This window comes from Chlorocebus sabaeus, chromosome 2 (assembly GCF_047675955.1).
Source record: "Chlorocebus sabaeus isolate Y175 chromosome 2, mChlSab1.0.hap1, whole genome shotgun sequence".
NCBI classification, from domain to species: Eukaryota; Metazoa; Chordata; class Mammalia; order Primates; family Cercopithecidae; genus Chlorocebus; species Chlorocebus sabaeus.
The window spans coordinates 63,050,112-63,070,576 of record NC_132905.1 but is presented as its reverse complement, the minus strand read 5'-3'; the positions used below and the strand labels follow the sequence as shown (position 1 = coordinate 63,070,576).

Genomic DNA, 20,465 nt, shown 5'->3' with positions numbered 1-20,465 from the left:
AAGTGGAGCTTGCAGTGAGTTGAGATCATGCCACTGCACTCCAACCTGGGTGACAGAGCAAGATTCCATCTCAAAATTAAAAAAAAGAAAAAAGAAAGAAAAGAAAAGAAAAACAAAAGAGAAGAGCTCTCAAACAAGAACCTCTGGAAATACATATTTTTAAAAAACAAGAACTCTATGGAACATATGGTTTCAGACCACTTGAGCTTTCCTAGAGATTTTTCACCCCACCCCAAATCCCAAAGGACGCATGTCCTTTTCCAGATAAAGCTCACTCTAGACCACGAGTTCTTTGAAAGTAGAAAGTCTGTCTCCAGAAGGCTTTGTCCAGCACAGGGGTAAGGAAAGAGGGGCAGGGTACTCAGCATCTCTTGCTGGCACCTGCCTCTCCCAACAGGCCCACACCCTTCTTTGCTCCACCAAGGCTCATGCATTGTTTGCTGCGGCTGTGTCAATAGTAGAGGCCCCTCCCATTCACCCCAGAGACCAATGTCTTGTCCCTAGAGAGGATGAAAAAGAAAAGACTGAGCTCCAGGATGCCTCCCAACAGGGAAGCCTGCAGAAAGAACATGAGGGGCACTTTGCATGCCCCACTAGGTCAGACCTGGGGTGACTGTGGTGGTGGTGATCATACTGTTAGCTGAAGTTTACTGGGCATTTGTGTGCCAGCCATCTTTCAAAGTGTTTATGTGCATTAGCTCATTAACTCTATGAGGCAGACACTTGCGGACGTCCTGTTTTATAGACAAGGAAGCCAAGGTGTAGAGAAACCAGGTACCTTGGTCATGGTCACCCCACTCCACAGTGGAGGACTGCAGGCTTCAGAGCCCACACTCAACATCTCTGCCTTTTCTGACACCAAGCATGAGTCCCGGCAGCACCAACAAGCCTTGCTCTCTGTTAGGGTGGCTGTGGGATGTGCGAGACTGCTGCAAGCTGGAGGAGGAGGAAAAGTGGGGCTCACTTTCGTCATCAGCCTTCTTTATGCCAACTGCTATGCGCAGTCCACAGAACACGTTATGTATGTGGTCAATGAAATCTTACAATGAGAAACCAAGGCTCAGAGACCAGGTAGTTTATCTGAGGTCACATACCTGGAAATTGGCAGAGCCAGGATTCTGAACCCAGGTGTGGCATAATGAGAAATATATATTTGATCTCTGCTTTCTCTTGGCACAAAGTTCCTGAAACCCTTGGAACCTCCAAAATGATGAGTGACTTTTTGTATGCTAATGAGATGACTGGTACTGGCAGCTCCTGGATAGCCTCAGGACGGGAGCTGGTTGCCAGGGGAGCCAACCAGTGATTAGAGACTTGGGACTTTCAGCCTCATGCCCACTAGCCACTTCCACAGAGGGGAGAGGGACTGGAGGTTGATTTCATCACCAATGACTGATGACTTAATGAATCATGCCTAAGAATGAAGCCTTCATAAAAACCCAAACCCCAAAGGATGGGGCCTGAGGAGCCTCCAGGCTGAACTCATGGAAGTGCTGGGAGGGGGGCATGGGGGCTCTGCGCCCCTCCCCACACCTTATCCCAGGCACCTTTTCCATCTGGCTGCTTCTGAGTTGTATCCTTTTATCATAAACTGGTCGTCTGTTTTCCTGAGTTCTGTGAGCTGTTCTAGCAAATCTTCAAACCTGAGAAGGGGGCTGGTGGGAACTCCCGATTTAAATCTAGTCGGTCAGAAGCACAGGTGACAACTTCTGAAGCACTGGCATCTGAAGTGGGGCAGTCTTGTGGGACTGAGGGGCGTGTGCACACCCTGTGGGCTGTGTGCTAACTCCCAACAGTGTGAGAACTGAGTTGAGTTGTAGGACACCCAGTGGTGTCCACAGAGAATCGCTTGGTATGAGAACAAACCCCACACATTTGGCGGCTAGGAAGTATTAAGAGTGGTCTGGAAGAGAAAATGGTGTTTCCTTTTCAGCAGGCATTACTGACTCTACCCTGTCACTGTGGTCCTGAAACCTTTTGGAAGAGGGTCTCATGCAGGATTTTGAGTCCAGAAGGTGCCTAGGTGGTGAGGGGCCCTCATGCTGCATTGTACACCTGCTAGCGTTTGGATTCTGACAGAGGAGAGACACCGAGCTCCTGGAAGGAAAACATCTCTTCCAAAAGAACTGTCTTCAAGGGAGTTGGACAAAGGGGACAGCCTACCCTGCATCCCCAAGTAGGGGCTGCCGGCTGAGAGCTGCTCATCAAGCTTCCGGTGTGGTTTTGAACCGTTCACCAGCTGCCTCCCTCGGTCATCATCCTGTCCCTTAACCCTAGGATTGCTCTGCCAGCCCCCAAATCAAGGATCTAATGATCCTGTCTCCGCATCCCCAAAGCCCTTGACATGGCACTCATCACAGCCCACCCTGTCAGAATGTGTAGGAAAGGAGAGGGGGGAAAGGTATTTAGCCGTCTAAGGTTCTCAAGTTTACCGCCTTATGTATATTTATAAGCCTCAGGGCTGTCTTCTGCACCAGTCTGGGTGAAGGGAGGAGAAGAAGAGACAGGAGTCGTGTGACTCATCAACGTACACACTTAAAAGACATCAGCGGGAAAAGAAACCTTAGAGACCGATCACATACTCCTAACCCTTATTCCAGACGTGAGCACGCGGAGGCCGCAGAGGTGCTTTGCCCACAGTGTGACATCTCCAAACTCTGATTCCTCACTACCTGAGTTAATGCTTAACTCCAGTGTCAGGCCTGGGGCAATTTCTCAGATTTTTTTTTTCCTGAGAACATCAGTGCCAGCAGCAATTCTAATGTGGTGGACTGCCAGATAAATATCTATCCTGATGTTCACTTGTTCCTTCTTTCCTGGTAATGAAATCCCCCATATGTACAGGCACTGCTTTCCCAGGCTCCACTCTGGCTCGGTGGCCATGAGGGTAAATTTGGGCCAAAAACTTATAGGCAGAAGTTATAGGTATTAACTTCCAGGAAATCTCTCTTTTAAAAAATTGAGGTAAAATTCACAACATAAAAATTGCCATTTAAAACATTTTAAAATGTACAATTCAGGGGCGTTTAGTACATTCACAATATGCAATTATCTCCACTATCTAGTGGCAGAACTTTCTCTTCACTCCCCAAAGAATCCCCCAATCCATTAGGAGGAACTCCCCATTTCCTCCTATCCCCAGCCCCTGCCAACTCCAGCTCTTTCTGTCTCTATAGATTTGCCTATCCTGGGCATTTCTTTTTCTTTTTGTTTCTTTTCTTTTCTTTTCTTTTTTTGAGATGGAGTCTCCCTCTGTTGCCCAGGCTGGAGTGCAGTGGTATGATCTTGGCCTCACTGCAACCACTGCCTCCCAGGTTCAAGTGATTCTCCTGCCTCAGCCTCCTGAGTAGCTGGGATTATAGGCGGGTGCTACCACGCCCGGCTAATTTTTTTGTATGTTTGATAGAGATGGGGTTTCACCATGTTGGCCATCCTGGTGTCGAACTCTCGACCTCAAATTGTCCACCCACCTGGCCCCCTAAAGTGCTGGGATTACAGTCATGAGCCACCTCGCCCGGCCCTATTCTGGGCATTTCATAAATTAACAAATGGAATCACACAATGTGTGATTTGGGTCTGACTTATTTTACTTAGCATAATGTTTTCAAGGCTCGGTTATGTTGGAGGATGTATCAGTAATTCATTCTTTTCTTATGGCTGAATGATAGTCTATTACATGAATATTCCATGTTTTGTTGATGCATTCATCAGCTGATGGACATCTGGGTTGTCCCTACCTTTCAGCTACTCTGAGTAGTGCTGCTATGAATGTGTACTTGGTAATGTTTGTTTGAACACCTGTTTCAATTTTTATTTTATTTTTTATTTTTTAGAAAACCTCTTTATATAAACAGTTGGCAAATGCCCTTTGCCTGTTTTCTTCCTCTTGTTCCATCCTGCTATCTGGACATGGACAAGGTTCTAGCGGTTGTCTCAGACCATGCAGAGCCATATGTACCCTAGCGATGGTGGAGAGGAGACTGGACAGAGCTGGGCCCTGAGAATGGTGCCACCACCTGGCCTGCCCAGAACTGCCTGCATACAGGCTGCTCATGCAAGGAAGAAATAAACTTCTGTCTTATTTTTCTAAGCTCCTTTTTTTTGGGGGGTGGCATTCACCATCAATCACAGCCAAACATAATCACAAGTATGTTAATGTAACCCCTGCCCATTTATTCTGTGGTCCCTCTTTGGCAGAGGTCATGTGAAAAGCACAGAGAAAGACTCCAGATGTGAAAGGGAAGCTGCTATTCTGCCGTCTCAATCCTTGTCAGACTGGCTCTGCAGTTGAATCACCTGCAGCAGACGAGTGAGAATGACTTGGTCGCCGGGTGTGTGATGGGGCTCTCATCTCCTATTCCAGGGAGTACCACCCCACAGAGGGGCTGACAGGGGGCCCAATATGGAGTGATGCTACTCTAGTGACTGGGACTATCCCTAGCCCCCACCCAGACTCTACTTCCCATATCTTTTCTCTAGACATAGATGCATTTTTATTTTACAGAAGTCTAGAGTTAATGAGGGCTGATAGAAATGCTAAAAAGTGGCCGAGCACGGTGGCTAACACTTGTAATCCCAACACTTTGGAAGACCGAGGCAGGAAGATCACCTGAGGTCAGGAGTTCAAGACCAGCCTGGCCATCACGGCGAAATCCCATCACTACTAAAAATACAAAAATTAGCTGGATGTGGTGATGTATGCCTGTAGTTCCAGCTTCTCGGGAGGCTGAGGCAGGAGAATGGCTTGAACCCTGAGGTGGAGGCTGCAGTGAGCTGAGATCTCACCACTGTGCTCTTGCCGCTCCTGCCTGGGGGACAAATCAAGAAATCTAAATAGTCTTTACACACATGGATCTGGAAAAGATACGAGGTTTCACAGGGCTAATACTTACTCTGTAGCTGGGTACTCTGATATTTTCTCTTCGGCTTTTTCTCTTTCTTAATGGCTGGTCACAGTCCACTAAACTGATTTTACAACCTGCTAATGGATGGCAACTGGCAGCTTGAAAAACAGTGATGTAATCTAGTGTGCCCACATGACAGGTCAGAAAGCTGAGGCCCTGAAAGGGGAAGCCATCTGCGGAGGTCACAGAGTTGAAGCAGATCTTAGCCCAGAAGCCAGGTCTCAGATCCTGGTCACCGACAGGCTGTGAGTCATCCCACTTCCCACCCCTAGACACTGGGAACATCTTTAGCCCCTGGCCAGCCCTCCTCTGGCTCCAAGGACACAGGTGCTTTCCTCCTCAGCACCCATCTCTCTCTCCTTTCTCTCTTTCTAGCCTGTGCCGTTTCCTTTTAACTTCTGCCACATATCCTGACATTTGCAAGCCCTGTGCAGCACAGGTGGCACAATTTCTTGGCATTCAGGCAGAGTAAGGGGCGGTAAGGATGAAGAGAAATGAGCCCTGGATTGGTGCCTGGACCGGTGAGAGGCCCTGAGCAAGGGTCTCAATGTCTCTGAATTGTACTTTTCTCATCTGTAGAAGAGGGACAGTGAGACCTGAACATCTTCCCTCTTAGGGTTATTGTTGGGATTCAACATATACCCATCACTAGCACCAGGACCCCCAGAGATTGGGGGAAACAAATGCCTTGGGATCCCATATATAATGGCAAAAACAAGCATTTTAATGGACTTTTAATGGGCTGCTATTGAGGACCTCTTACGTGTCAGACACTGAGCTAAGCATTTCACCTGCGTTATGTCTTTTAATAGTCACAAAATATTGACTATTAAAAAGATGTTGCTATCCCTATTTCACAGATGAGGGATTTGGAAGTCCAGTCAGGTGAAGTCACTTACTCAATATCACACGCTCAGGCAGAGGCTGGACTCAAGCCCAGACTGAAAGCCAATGTTGCCTGAGCAGATATGACCCCAACCTGCTGCCCTGCAGCCAACCAAGGCAGCAGTGACTTAGACACAGATCCTGGAGGGCCATCCACAGCCTACTCCCTGCCTAGATACCCTATGGTCAGGGCAAAACCAGAGGACAGAAGGACTTCTCTTCCTAAGCGAGAGTTTAGAATCTCTGAGACCAGAGGCTGTCAACCCTAGCTGCCCAGAAGAATCACCTGGAGAATGTTCTATTGCTCTGAGACCCACCCTAGGCAAATTCAACTAGAATCTTTGGATAGGGATGACACTGGCATTTCTTTTCTTTCCTTCCTTCCTTCCTTCCTTCCTCTTTCTTTTCTTTCTTTCTTTCTTTCTTTCTTTCTTTCTTTCTTTCTTTCTTTCTTTCTTTCTTTCTTTCTTTCTTTCTTTCTTTCTTTCTTTCTTTTCTTTCTTTCTCTCTCTTTATTTCTTTCTTTCTTTGTCTTTCTCTCTCTCTTTCTTTCTTTCTCTCTTTCTCTTTCTTTTCCTTCCTTCCTTCCCTCCCTCCCTCCCTTCTTTCCTTTCTTTATTTCTTCCTTACTTTTTTTTTTTTTTTTAACAGAGTATCTCTCTGTCACCCAAGCTGGAGTGTAGTGGTGTCTCTAGGCAAATTCAATTAGAATCTTTGGGTAGGGATGACACTGACATTTCCTTCTTTCTTTCTTTTTCTTTCTTTCTTTCTTTCTTTCTTTCTTTCTTTCTTTCTTTCTTTCTTTCTTTCTTTCTTTCTTTCTTTCTCTCTCTTTCTCTTCTCCTTCCTTCCTTCCTTCCTTCCTTCCTTCCTTCCTTCCCTCCCTCCCTCCCTCCTTCCTTCCTTCCTTTCTTCTCTCCCTCCTTCCCTCCCTTCTTTCCTTTCTTTCTTTCTTCCTTTCTTTTTTTTTTTTAATGGAGTCTCTCTCTGTTGCCCAAGCTGGAGTGTAGTGGTGTGATCTCAGCTCACTGAAACCTCTGCCTCCTGGGTTCAAGCGATTCTCTTGCCTCACTGTAACCTCAGCCTCCCAAGTAGTTGGGACTACAAGCGCACACCAGCGTGCCTCACTAATTTTTGCATTTTTAGTAGATGAGATTTTGCCATATTGGTCAGGCTGGTCTCAAACTCCTCACCTCAGATGATCTGCCCACCTTGGCCTCCCAATGTGCTGAGATTACAGGCGTGAGCCACTGCACCTGGCCAGCATTTTCTTTAAAGCTCTCTTGGTGATTCTAATGTGCAACAAGGACTGAGACTCACTACCTTAGGCCTATTTATTGTCTACACTTATCAAATCTCCTTCACATGAATTATCTGACCAGAGCCACCCGGCAGTTATAGGAAGGAGGCAGGGGAGGAGTCACTGTCCTCTTTTTACAAATAAGGAAAATCAGGCTGAGAGAGGGTAAGGCTGACTCCTTCTGACTCCATCTCTCAGCTCCTACCAAGATCCTGGGCCTTGTGCCCTCCACTACTAAGCGAGATTTCCTAACTTCAGCACACACCCCAGCCTGGCACGTGGGCCCTGGGGAGGAGAATGATTGCTCCATCTGCAGAGACAGCCCTGCGGGGCGGAGCCAGCATGAAGTTATTTGAGGTGAACAAGAGGAGCGCACAGGCACGAGGACTTTAGACTTGGGAATGGATGATGGGGGAGCAGGGAGGACTTGTGCTAAAAGGTGCTTAATGGAGAGGGTCTCCTGGGAATCGCCCCTGATTAGAAAATGTAATTCATTTCATAGGATTTTTCTTAAATCCCCTAAGACAAGGAGAAAACAGGCTCATGAAAAAAGTTTCCAGGTAATCATAAGCACCCAAGAGGTGGATACTGCAACAACCCCATTTTGGAGATGAGGAAACTGAGACACACAAGTTAAGTGACCTGCCCAAGACTACTCATCTTGTAAGGGGCAGAGTGGAGACTTGATCCAGAGAGCACCTCTGAACCTTCACTCTTAACTCGTCAGCTATCCTGTAAGGAATCCTACAGGAACAAATGCTGAAATACGGGCAGCTGTCATTCCCGGTGGAATGAAGCTGCTCATGGGCTGTCTCTAAGGAACAGGGAGTAGCCACTGTCCCAAATGGAAGAAGGTCACGGAGCCAGGGAGAGAGGACGCAGCTGGTCCTCATTTCAAACACTGAGCAGCTGGAGTCACAAGACTCTGAGCCCAGAGGGGTGATCTCCTTTTCAGAGAGAGGGTGGATATTGCCTTGGTCCCAGTGCCGGGTACAAAAATGTGAGGAGGGCCCAGGAAGCACCTAGAAGATTTACAGAAGAGAAGGAGGCCAGCACCCAAGAGCAATTCCTGACTGCTTCCATGAGAGGAAGGGCAACTGGTGTCCCAGCTCCAAGGAGAATGGTTTCGTGGCAGACCCCGACGCTGGGAATGTTACAGGTCCTTTGGGAATGGAGGAAATGAGGCCTGGAGATGGGAAGTCCCTGAAGCCAAGGCCAGTGCTCTGCCCAGAAAAGTAGTTGGCAAGAAAGCTCGCTGCCCCAGAGGGACAGAGCCATTAGTCCCCAAAACAGAGGTTCCGGTCTTTTGCAGGCAGAAGCCTGTGGTTCAGGTGTGTACCCTGAGGACTCTGCCACTCACCCAGGGCTTCCAAGTGGCTTTGGGGATGGGGAACCTTGCCTCCTCTCCACACTGGGGCCCTCGTCTGTGCTCACAAGCTGCTCTCCCATCCACTCTGGGGATGCCAGGCCACTTGGTGCAGATCCCTGCCAGGTCTCCCTCCACTACCTTCATTTCCAGCCACAGCCCAGGCTGCCTTCTCCACCAAGGGGCGGAATAATGGAATCCCTTCTGATTGCAACAAGAACCTTAAATTAGGAGCTGGACACAGCGCCCTCTCAAAGCAGCACACATGTGATCCTGATAGTCCCCTGGGCTACACCTGCTCACACTGACATTTATTTTCCTGTTCCCTCTGCCCTGCAAAACCTCTCCAGATCAAGTCCAACTCATTGTCCGTGACCAAGTACTATTCATTTCTCAGAGTCTTCCCTATCCCAGATTCCAGACGAGACTAGTCTCTTTCTCTTGTTGGTCCCTGTAGCACTTGCTTTGTATTTGTCATGCAGCTTAATAACAGTCTGCCTTGCATGCTACTTACCTACAAAACTGGTGTTACCAAAAAATAATCAGACTAAAAGCCACGGAGGGCAGAAACCACATCTCATTCACCTCCATATTTCCCACTGCTCCTGGCACAGCTCTTCTCCCTTAAGTGTTCAGTGAATAAATTCATTAATCCAAGAAACATTGACTGGGAACTTCCTGGCTGAGTGACTTGGAGCTGAGCTAGGAACTGCAATGTGGGACAAATTTAAGGGACTGAATGTATTCACCTGTCTCTCCACCACCTTTTCAAAACTGATTTTCTCCCAACCAGCCTCATTCTGTTGTGACCTTAGAACATCTCTGGTTGTTAACAGACATTTCATCATGGCTCACAGCGGGCAGGCCATTCCACGGGAGGTCCTGCACAGGGACGGGAGAGCACATTCCCAGGGGCTGGGCACATGCCTGTCCGCTCCCTGGCCCTGGTTTCTCTTTGTGGAGAAAGAGAAGTCGGTACTGGAAGCAACCTCAAAATGCATTCATTTCAAATCTTTCATCTTGAAAACTTGAGACTCAGGGGTGGCAGAGAACACACAAGCAGTTGGTCACAAAGCTCAAATGAGAAGCCAGGTTCAGAATTGCTTTTCTGTGTTCCGGATATTATGTGCACTTATGTAGGAGCTCAGCTCTGGCAGCAGGACATGGTGGAAAGGGCACTGCTGAGACCTAGCTGGCTCTGTGATGGATTAACTGTGTGTAAGCCTCCACCCCTTCCCGGGCCTCAGCCACCTCTGGAGGGAGGGAGATGGGCTACATGACATCTGACCTCCCACTTGCTACAGTCTGTAGGGTTTAGAGCTCCTCTTCTTAGCATCCCAGCCATGCCATACATTACAGCAAGGAATGGGAGACAGGGGAGGGGACCCAATGTGCAATCACCTTTCCCAGTTTTTGTGGCTTCCGAAGTAGCCAGCATTTGCCTGTTGCATCTGGCTCAGTGATTTCCTTGGCCAATCTTCCAGCAGCTCTAACTGCCATTCACGATATTTTACAGGTTTGATTCATATCTTGTTTGGATTTGGCGTCCCTGTCAACCCACTAGGCTGAGCACACAAGACGGATAATAATTAGCATGCTGCTTAGCAGGAGTGCTGATTAACAAAGGCCCAAATCCTCGACAGTAACCGCAGAGCTGGGGAACCTGCACTTCCTGTTGTTCTTTGTAACCCCTGTTCCCTGGTGCTCTCCTGTGAACCAGGACATCTTGTGGCACAGCTGCTCCTGCGACGGGGACGCTTCAGCTCATCAAGTCACTTACACAGAGCCTGTCTGGTGCTTCCGAATGTGTAGTTTGCTCCTAAGTAAGTTGATTTGAAATAAACAGTGGTTTCTTTCAAATCAACTTACATGTTGCCACTCTCGCTCCCTGGTAGCTCTGAGATGTGCTTCTTTGCTGACACTGCTGACAGCTGGATACAGCTACACTGAGAAACACGAGACCCGAATCCTGTCTGCTTTGGTTTTACGGGTAGTGATGGATATGTAAAAGAAACACAAACAAGGCAAAGCTCGTCCTCTAAGGAGATGCGACCTCCAGCTGCACTGAACACCCTGCCCATCACTCAGAGCTACATTCCAATGATGTTCTACCCCAAGAATATGCTAGAGGTACCCAACCACCACTGAGAAAGAGCCGCCTCTCGCTAGCACTCTAAAATACGAAGTCCAGCCTTCAGAGCCCCCCAGGCAGGCAGCGTCCCGGCTGGACACTCTTGCTTCGCAGGCTGGCCCAGGGGAAGCACAGGCTTCTGGCAAGGACCTGATGGAGAAGATGCCGGGCACTCACCAGCCATGTTTCGCCCTCCTCTGCCTCTTCTCAGGCTCCTCTGGGAATGGCACGGACAGTGCTGACAGACAGGCTGCCAAGGATTGCCTTACCATTTATAGAAGCCTCTCCTACACACCCCAATTAGAATTCTAATGAGGTGGGCGAGGCACCAGGTCATTCCTGTAGTGCCTGTAAACGTTTCACTTACGACAGACCTGTCACCCAATGGACGTGCATCATGTTTGTACAAGACCAGCTTGGGGAGAAGGGGGCAGATAATAAAGAAACTCCAATAGTTTGCATTTATAATTTTATAAAATGACGGACTGTTTCCTGGATGGTAGGGTTAGGAACTGATGACATGCTTTTCTTGTTGATCCTGGGAAGTTCTCTCTGAATCAAAGAAATGTCTCAGCAGAACCCAGAAGCAGAAAATTGTGAGGTCCTTTCTCATGATACACATATATTAGCATCTTCCACTTGCGTAGGGAAGTGAGACACAACACAGTTCGTTTGTTTAGGGTTGTAGTGTGGCATAAACCATTTGATTTGGAATTAGAAGCCGTTGGTTCTGATGCTGGCCGAACCCTCAGCGGTTTCCAACCCTTGAAGCCTGGAAGCCTTGCTTATGGTTGGGGATAATCACTCCCACCCATCTCAACTCACAAAGCTGTGGACACGATCACATGAGACGGTGCACTTGGGAAGTGTCACATGGGAAGTGCATGCATGTGTACCACGACGGGTTAAACTGAGATCATGCCTGGCATTGAATGTCAGTTTCAGTCCAGATTTGGGGGAAAATTGTTGTTTTTAATGAGGCAGCAGGAACAGCCTCTAACCTTATGCTTCTGCCATGTCTTTCTCAGACTGCAGGCTCTGTCACTGACCCTCACTGGGCCCATCTTGACATCGGTTTAAAGGATGGGTATGGAGTGGAGAGAAGCTCTGACATTCCACATGTTTTTGTTTGCTTGATTGTTTCTAAGGGGATATGTTTTTTCAAAGTTCCTATTATTGATATTTACAAATATCAAGGTTTACAATGGACAAAGGAGTGAGTATATATTCTTTTAAAGTAATGCTTCAAGGATTCACGAGAGAACAGAAATGTCCCAAGGTTTCCCCCAGCATAGCAGTGGGGAAGGAAGACCGAGCACCATAATAAGGTTGGATCTTTAGGGAGAAGTGAGAATGTTTGATCTCAAGAAAGATAAAACCGAATAGACAGGTGGCTTGGAAAATTGAAGAAGATAAATCAGTGTCCTTTCTCTGTCCTTTAGGCCCATGCAGCCTTTTGTACATCTTAGGACCTCTATTACCGTATGTATCCACTGCACTGGAACTATCTGTTGATATCTGTCCCCATCTCCAGACTGAGCTCCTTGAAGGCACAGGTTGCATATTATTCAAATCTTCTTCTCAGAATCTAGCACAGGGCTTGACATGTGGCTGGAACATGCACATTCTTGAATAAGTGAATCAATATCACTGTAAAGATGGGAATCATAACTACCGATTTAGTGCTTACTAATAATAGCTAATTGATTTAGTGTTTACTGTGGACAGGCACTGGCTAAACACTTTACATATATTAACTTTTCTCACCTTCATAGCAACCCTATACAAAGGGGCTATTATTATTTCCATCTTATGGGGGACAGAGAGATTAACCTGGTCTCCAACCATGAGTTTCATACCCATCTGTAAATGGTTCCAGAGCCCGTGTTTGCTTAACCTTGGAGGTCAGCGCCTAAATGAGGCAGCCTTTCCCAGGCCTCTGGGGCTCTAAGACAGCTGGCTCTATACCCATGCCAGGCAGAATGGGATGTACTGTTGGCTCTGGCAGATGACGAAGAAAAGAGCAGAGGGTAGAGAGGGACATGGAAAGAGCCTGGACCCAAGAGGAGACTCATGTGTGGTCTTGGCCCCTACCCAGGGCACTAGCTGTGACGCTGGGTGAGGCCTCATGACACCAAGTTCATCCTGCCAGAAAGCTGGAGGACAGCTCCATGAATGGCATGGGATGAATAGGTGTGAAAGTACTGTGTATGCTTCTGAGTGTGGTCTAAAGGAAAGGAGGGGTTTTGCTTATTATTGTGGTTGTTGCTGTTGGCCTGGGAGCCAAGGAAAACCAGACCCCGGGCACTCCTTTCAATGACCTGACAAAGAAAGCTGCAGCGGTGACAGGGAGGTGGTGCTCCCCTTACAAGGGAACATGAAGACACACAGTCTTGGCTCTACCAAGTCTCCTCACCTATCGAAGCCATTGTTTCCTCAGCTGTAAAACTGAGTGGAATTGCTCTCAGAATCAAAGGAGATGGTGAATGTGAAAGGCTCAGCACAGCGTTGGGCACAGCCCAGTGTAAGAAGTTAGTATTAACAATATTATATTATTAGCCTGGCTGGGTACGGTGGCTTGTGTCTGTAATCCCAGCACTTTGGGAGGCTGAGGCAGGAGGATCACTTGAGGTCAGGAGTTCGAGACCAGCCTGGGGAACACGGTAAAACCCAGTCTCTACTAAAAATACAACAATGAGCCAGGCATGGTGGTGCATGCCTATAATCCCAGCTACTCGGGAGTCCGAGGCACTGGAATCACTTGAATCTGGGAGGTGGAGGTTGCAGTGAGCCGAAATCACACCACTGCACTCCAGCCTGGGTGGCAGAGTGAGATCTTGTCTCAAAAAAAAAAAAATTATATTATTAGCCTCAAAGTCCCTGAGTGCCACAGGTTTTGCAAGGGGTCCCACAGGTTTGGACAGTGGTGTCTGACCACTGACCACTTGGTCTTCTCTAGAAGGGTCTGTAGCTGGTCAGTCTCGATCTCAGAGTAATGTGGTAAAAAAGATCCCTGAGTTGGAGTCAAAAGACCCGGATTCAAAGCCAGGCTTTGGAACTTGTCCACTGTGTGATGTTGGCTGAATTCTTTTACTTCTTTGGCCCTTGGTATCCTCATCAGCATGATCCACGCACCTTCCAGGGCTGTCGTGAGGCTCAAAGCCATGGTGACATTGTGGGTGTGATGCTCCTCTGTAGACAGGCTAGTGTGACACAGCCAGGTTCCCTTCTCCCCTCCACAGCTGCTCCAGCCAGGCTGCCTGTAGTCTTTGCAACTGACCAGCAGTAGGGCCCTGGTAAGAGTCTGCCCTGCGTTACTTAATGTTGGGTACTGGAGGATTGCGCCATGCCGCAGCCGCAGCCCCAACCTGCAGGCAGACTGTAATTTGCAGCTGTGTCACAATTTCAGCTAAATGATTTTCAGTTCATGGGTGGAGCCACCCAGCTACACACAGGATGAAATTCCTGCTTGGCCACACTCTGCGCCTCAGACTGCAGTGAAGACGAAGCATGCAGATACGGGCTTTTAAAAGAAGTCAATTGATCACTTGCCTTTTCTCTCCCTCTAATTAAGGGATTTAGGATTGTTGAAGATTTCACAACACACGTAGAGACACAGAATCTTCTGAGAAGTCATCCAGCCCTTTCTAGCATGACACGTGTCTCTCGACAACTCCTAGGATGGGGGATGTTTATTTTTTATTTTATTTTGAGACAGGAGTTTCGCTCTTCTTGAGCAGGCTGGAGTGCAATGGCACAGTCTCAGCTCACTGCAACCTTCGCCTCCTGGGTTCAAGTGATTCTTCTGCCTCACCCTCCCAAGTAACTGGGATTACATGCACCTGCCACCACGCCTGGCTAATTTTTGTGTTTTTAGTAGAGATGGGGTTTCACCATGTTGACCAGGCTGCTCTCCCTTGGCCTCCCAAAGTGCTGGGATTACAGATATAAGCCACTGCGCCTGGCCGGATTTTACACTTCTCAAAGCAGCCCATACTTGTACTTGAAAAGCTCTGGCTATAACATTAATTTCTAGGGTGGTTCTGTTTAAGGCCTATCTTCCCCCCATTTCATATGAGCTCCAGGAGGGCAGAGATTTTGTCTGTACCAGTCCCTGTTTCCTTCCAGTGCTTCGCAGGTGGGCTCTCACAAAACTCAGGTTTGGCCAGGTGCAGGGGCTCACCCCTGTGATCCCAACACTTTGGAAGGCTAAGGTGAGAGCATCATTTGAGGCCAGGAGTTTGAGACTAGCCTGGGCACCATAGTAAGACCTCATATTTACAAAAACCAAACAAATAAATGAATTTTAAAACTTGAGTTAAAGTGCACTGAAAGGACCAGAAAGGTCTTCATTATCTGAACTGAACATTTATTTCTCTAGAGCTTTCACCCCACTGACCTTCACTGCTCCCCAGGATGCTCACAGAGACCACATAAAACAAAGCTGTCTTTTCCTTGGTCCAACAATGATTCTACTGTCCCCCAAGTCTGGCAAATATGCCTTCCCTCCCCAAAGTCTTCTCTTTTCTAGGTCAAACATTCAGTTTCTTCAGCTATTCCTAGTGAGTAAGGTTTGGAAGCCACCATGTTGTCCTCACCATCTGTTGCCCTGTGAATTGTGCCATGTCCTTCCTCTGGGAAGGGAGTTTCAGTGGCTCCTCATGGCCTAATAGAGCCCTAGTTCCTTAGTTTGGCAGTGGAGACCTTTCAGAATATGTTCAATCTTAATTCCATTATTTTATACTACTCTTTTTTTTTTTTTTTTTTTTTTTTTTTGAGAGTCTTGCTCTGTCGCCCAGGCTGGAGTGCAATGGTGTGATCTCGGCTCACCACAACCTCCACCTCCCGGGTAAAGTGATTCTCCTGCCTCAGCCTCCCAAGTAGCTGGGATTACAGGTGCCCACCACCACACCCAGCTAATTTTTATATTTTTAGTAGAGACAGGGTTTCACCATGTTGGTCAGGCTTGTCTTGAACTCCTAACCTCAGGTGATCCACCTGCCTCAGCCTCCCAAAGTTCTGGGATTACAGGCAGAAGCCACCACACCCAGCCATTTTCTGCTACTCTTACATGAACTCCCCTACTCAGTGATACATGTCTAATTCTTTCTCCTAGAGCCCGACATGATGCTCCCTCACTCTACACCTGTTTGTAAAATGTGCCTGCCTGGGACAGTCACCCTATTCCTTATGTATGCAGGTCTCGTTGTCACCAAGTCCCAAAGCAAAGTTCCACTGCTCTTGAGTATCCCAGTGTGTTGTTGTGGAAAGAGGCGTTGTAGCAAAACAAGCAAACCCAGGTTTAAGTCTCAGGGACACAGTCTAGCTGTATGAACCACCTCACTGGGCCAGGCACTCAACCTTTCTGAGCCTAAGGTTTCTCCTCTGAAAAATGGGCATGATGATACCTGCCCTGCCCAGCCTGTACAGTGTCATGTGGAATCATGAGATGACACAGGTAAAAGCCCCTTGTAAAAGACAAAATGCATTGACTTCTTGCTTCGAGCCTTTCAAACATGCCTGTGCCACTTGTCAGGTATCTAACTCCATTAGTGCCATTTCTAGGAACACCCTCAGAGTATAAGGTGCTCCGGGGGGGTGAGTACACGTGTCCGCGTGGTGGGCCACCATTCCTGAAGCCATGCTCTGTGCTAAGAGCTCCGCATCGGTCAATGTGAAGCCATCTTAGGGTATATGTATTAGCATTCCATTTTCTACATAAGAAACCAGAGGCTTAGAGAGGCTAAGAAACTTGTAACACAGCCTACCAGTGGCCACAACAGGATCTGAACCCAGTTCTTTCTGACAGCAGAGGCCCTAGTCTTAACTACTATGCCTCACTATCTCTAATGAATCCTTCAATTCACTGAAACCTGTGCCTCTGGGAGGCTCACAATTGGGTTTTTTGTTTAGGAGACTGTTGTTACGGATCCTGGTGATGATGATATTCAAAATTCAGGGCTGAACAGGGAGGCAGGGCCCCTTGGGGACTCATATCAAAGCCTCAACTTTAATGTGTTTCTGCCCAAATTTTCCACTTAGACCCAAACAAATAAAACAAAATAAAACCCTGAAGGAAGAATAGATGTCTACAAGTCCCTTATAAATCACGGCAGTGCTCGTTTCGTTGAATGCCTGCTAGTATGAGGCACCGTATACATTAACAGACACCCAGCCCTTGACAGACAAGAAGCAAGCGAGCTTAAAAGACAAACTGATAATATCTAAAAATAGATGCATACCACTTGTGAAAAGAATTCAGAGGAGAGATTGATGGTGATTTTGGAGATAAGGAAGGGCTGTTTATTGAGGAGGAGGCATTTCAGGTAAATACTCAAGGAAAAGATTATAGAGAGGCATCCCAGGCAGGAGGAAGAGTGAGGGAGGAGCGCATGGAGCCCTTCCTGGGGAAAGACTGCCAATGAGTTTATCTGGAGTACTTGGTGCCTGAGGACAGCGAGGAAAAAGCTGCATAGGTCTGGCTCCACCTTTAAACATGCGGGGGACACCAATCCTCAGGAACCGGGAAGGTACAGCCGTGTGCAACCCTGGCTCACCACCTAAGGCCTCTTGATGGAAGGATTGGTTTCACTGCCAAGTCGCCACTAGCCCATTTGTGAGCATGCAGCCGAAAAACCACACAGGGAGAAGAAAAGCCACAGCCTATTGTCTGTGGTCTCTGAGGCCGCAACCTGGAGGGCCAAGTCGTGGCTTGCATAAGAGCACATCAGAGGGCCGGGTGCGGAGGCTTACGCCTGTAATCCCAGCACTTTGGGAGGCTGAGGGGCATGGATCACTTGAGGCCAAGAGCTCAAGACCGGCCTGGCCAATGTGGTGAAACCCCGTCTCTACTAAAAGTATAAAAATTAACCGGGCATGGTGGCTCATGCCTGTAATCCCAGCTACTCAGGAGGCTAAGGCATGAGAATTGCTTGAACCCAGGAGATGGAGGTTGTGGTGAGCCGAGATTGCACCACTGCACTCCAGCCTGGGCAACAGACCGAGACACTGCTTCAAAAAAATAAAAAGTACATCAAAGAGCAGCAATGACCATGGGCAGGCCATTGGGATTGTGTAAATTCTCAGAAAGGAAATGGACCAGAGAAGTCATCCAACCCAACCTCTTCATTTGACTAATGAGGAAACTCAGGTCTGCAAATAAATAATTTGCCTAAATTTACAGAATAACTCACCCGGATCCCAGAGTCGTAAGAGACTGTAGGGGTCATTTTGTCCAACTTCCTCCTTTTACCCATGAAAACACTAATGTCCAAATCGTCTGGAACCAGAATGCAGACTTTCCAGCTCTCTGAATATGGTTCCTTCTGCTATGTCATTTTAGTCACTTCCTTTCTTTCATTTGAGAAACACATCTTAGAAAGTCCTATGGGGCCAGGCATGCAAGAGTAGGGAAATATTTTTCAACATGATCAATAACAGCAAATGTTGTTGTTAACATAGTTAAGCATTTGTACAATAAATACAAAACTTACTTTATAGTCACTGTCTTATCTGATCTTTATAAGGCTCCCAGGAAGCAGATATGAATACACCTGCCATTTTACAGGGGAGAAAGTATATGACCAGATAGGTTGTCAGCTCCTTAAAGACAATGTCTTATTTTATTAACACTTGTTTGGAAAAAGAAAAAGAAAGCTTTCTTTTCCTTCTTGTTAGGTCGCTTATGCATATTCATTATAGATACTAGAAAATAGAGCAAAACAAAATCATAGCATACAAACCATTTGTATTTTGTTGTACGGCATGCTACGGGTTTAAAATTCTTAGACTCAAATCTAAACTTTTGGATTCCAAATTTCATGTTCCTTCTCCTTCACCTCATGTTAGACACTAACAATTATAAATTTTAGTTGTGGAGGGAAATGATTAAACCACATGTGTGCTGCATACTTTACAGGAACTCGCACTTATCGTACTTTGCTTTGTTTTTGCCATCAGAAATAGTATAAGCTGCTTGAGTATAAACGTGATTTATTAAGACGTCGAAAGGTTTGGGAAGGGGTGAAGGGCTGCCCAGGGGAGTGTGGTGAATTACTGGGGAAGGCACAGCTGGGAGTCTGACAGTCTCAGAATCCCTCTCTAACCCACGCCCTGTGACTTACCCACTGGCACATTCAGAACAAGGTGCTTCCTATGCGGGCCATTTTCTCAGTTTACTAAAGTGACAAGAGAACTGAAGGCTGAGCATGGTGGCTGGCTGGGCGCGGTGACTCGTGCCTGTAATCCCAGCACTTTGGGAGGCTGAGGCGGGCAAATCACGAGGTCAGGAGATGGAGACCATCCTGGCTAACACTATGAAACTCCATCTCTACTAAAAATACAAAAAAAATAAATAAATAAATAAATCAGCTGGGTGTGGTGGCGGGTGCCTATAATCCCAGCTACTGGGGAGGCTGAGGCAGGAGAATGGCTTGAACTCTTGAGGCCGGAGCTTGCAGTGAGCGGAGATCACACCACTGCACTCCAGCCTGGGTGACAGAGTGAGACTCTGTCAAAAACAAACAAACAAAAACAAAACACCAAAAAAGCAGTTGGTTTACCCAGGCCATACCTCTAGTGGCTCCTCTCCCAAGGTACCTGATAAGTAAACAGATTTTCCACTGATATCTCAAAGCAAAAAATGTAGAAGGAGAGGAAAGTTACTTATTCTGGAGTCCATTTTGGAGTCCATTCATCCTACTACCCTATGTTTATTATGTCATTATAGGCTAAAGCTCTCTTTAAACATTTGGGGAAATTTAAAACAACACATTTTATGGAAAGCAATTTGTATTAAATCCTGGAAAGTGTAAATCTACTAATGCATATACTAGGATGATCCATAACATTTGTTAAAGAAGTATTTTAGAAAAGTGTAAGCAATCAATAATAGAAAATTTATTAAAGTGTGACAGATCCACACATAATTTATGCAGATACTTTAAAAAAATACAGGTATCTTAATTATTTGACACTGAAAGATGTTCACAATATCTTTGTACAAGAAACTTCATGTATAAATGAAGATATTTAAATAAACATATATTGATGTGATACACACACACACCTGCTCCCCAGGAAAAAATATGAAAAGTTATTTACTAGAATATGAACAGTGGTCTATGTCATGTGATTAAGACATAATTTTTATTCAATTCTGTATGCAATTCTACATTTCTTCTCATTTTTTTATGATGGGGACATATTTTTATAATCAGAGAAAAAACAGATTCCCATTTTTAAAAACATGATCATGTTAACACAAAGAAAGTTAATAATATGTTGTAATATAAAAAGTAGATTTAAAAAGTTTATTTGTAGTGTGATCCAATTTTGATATATCTTTATGACAAATGTAGGAATTTTAAAAGCCTAAAATGTTGTACAACAAAATGTAAATGATTTGTATTCCTTGATTTTGTTTTGCTGTATTTTCTAGTGGTTTATAATAAATATGCATAAGTTATGTAACAAGAAAGAAAAGTAAACTTTCTCTTTCTTTTTCTAAACAACTATTAATAAAACCAGGTTCGTGCCAAAGATAAAGATATAAAATAAGATAAATACAGTCTTGCCTTTAAACAGTTGACAACCGAAAAGAAGAGATCAAAGCAAAATGTATGCAACTAAAATATGCAAGAAGACTCAGTAGGTTTACCTACTGAATTGATAAAAGATTCATGAAAGAGATGACATTTGGGACAGGCTTTAACAGATGGATGTGAATAAACAAAAATTGGAGGAGGCCAGGTGCAGTGACTCATTTTGGGAGGCCAAGGTGGGAAGATTGCTTGAGGCCAGGAGTTTGAGACAGCCTGAGCAACATAGCAAGACCCTGCCTCTGCAAAAAGACAGGAGAAAGTGAGTGGTGGCTCATAC

General features: G+C 46.3%; 1 protein-coding gene across 4 annotated transcripts in view; it reads right to left on the bottom strand.

The window, feature by feature from the left end:
* The window catches only part of TGM3 (transglutaminase 3), a 137,408-nt gene that overhangs the window by 35,893 nt on the left and 81,050 nt on the right, over nt 1-20,465 (bottom strand). Inside the window, exon 1 of one of the 4 annotated variants that reach the window (XM_007962327.3) lies at nt 10,764-10,864. The exons of the other annotated variants lie outside the window; for them this stretch is intronic. Coding sequence (XP_007960518.2) covers nt 10,764-10,770 — 7 coding nt within the window. The 5' untranslated portion in view covers nt 10,771-10,864. Of the gene's footprint in view, nt 1-10,763; nt 10,865-20,465 lie in introns of those variants that run through there. 4 annotated transcript variants of the gene reach the window in all.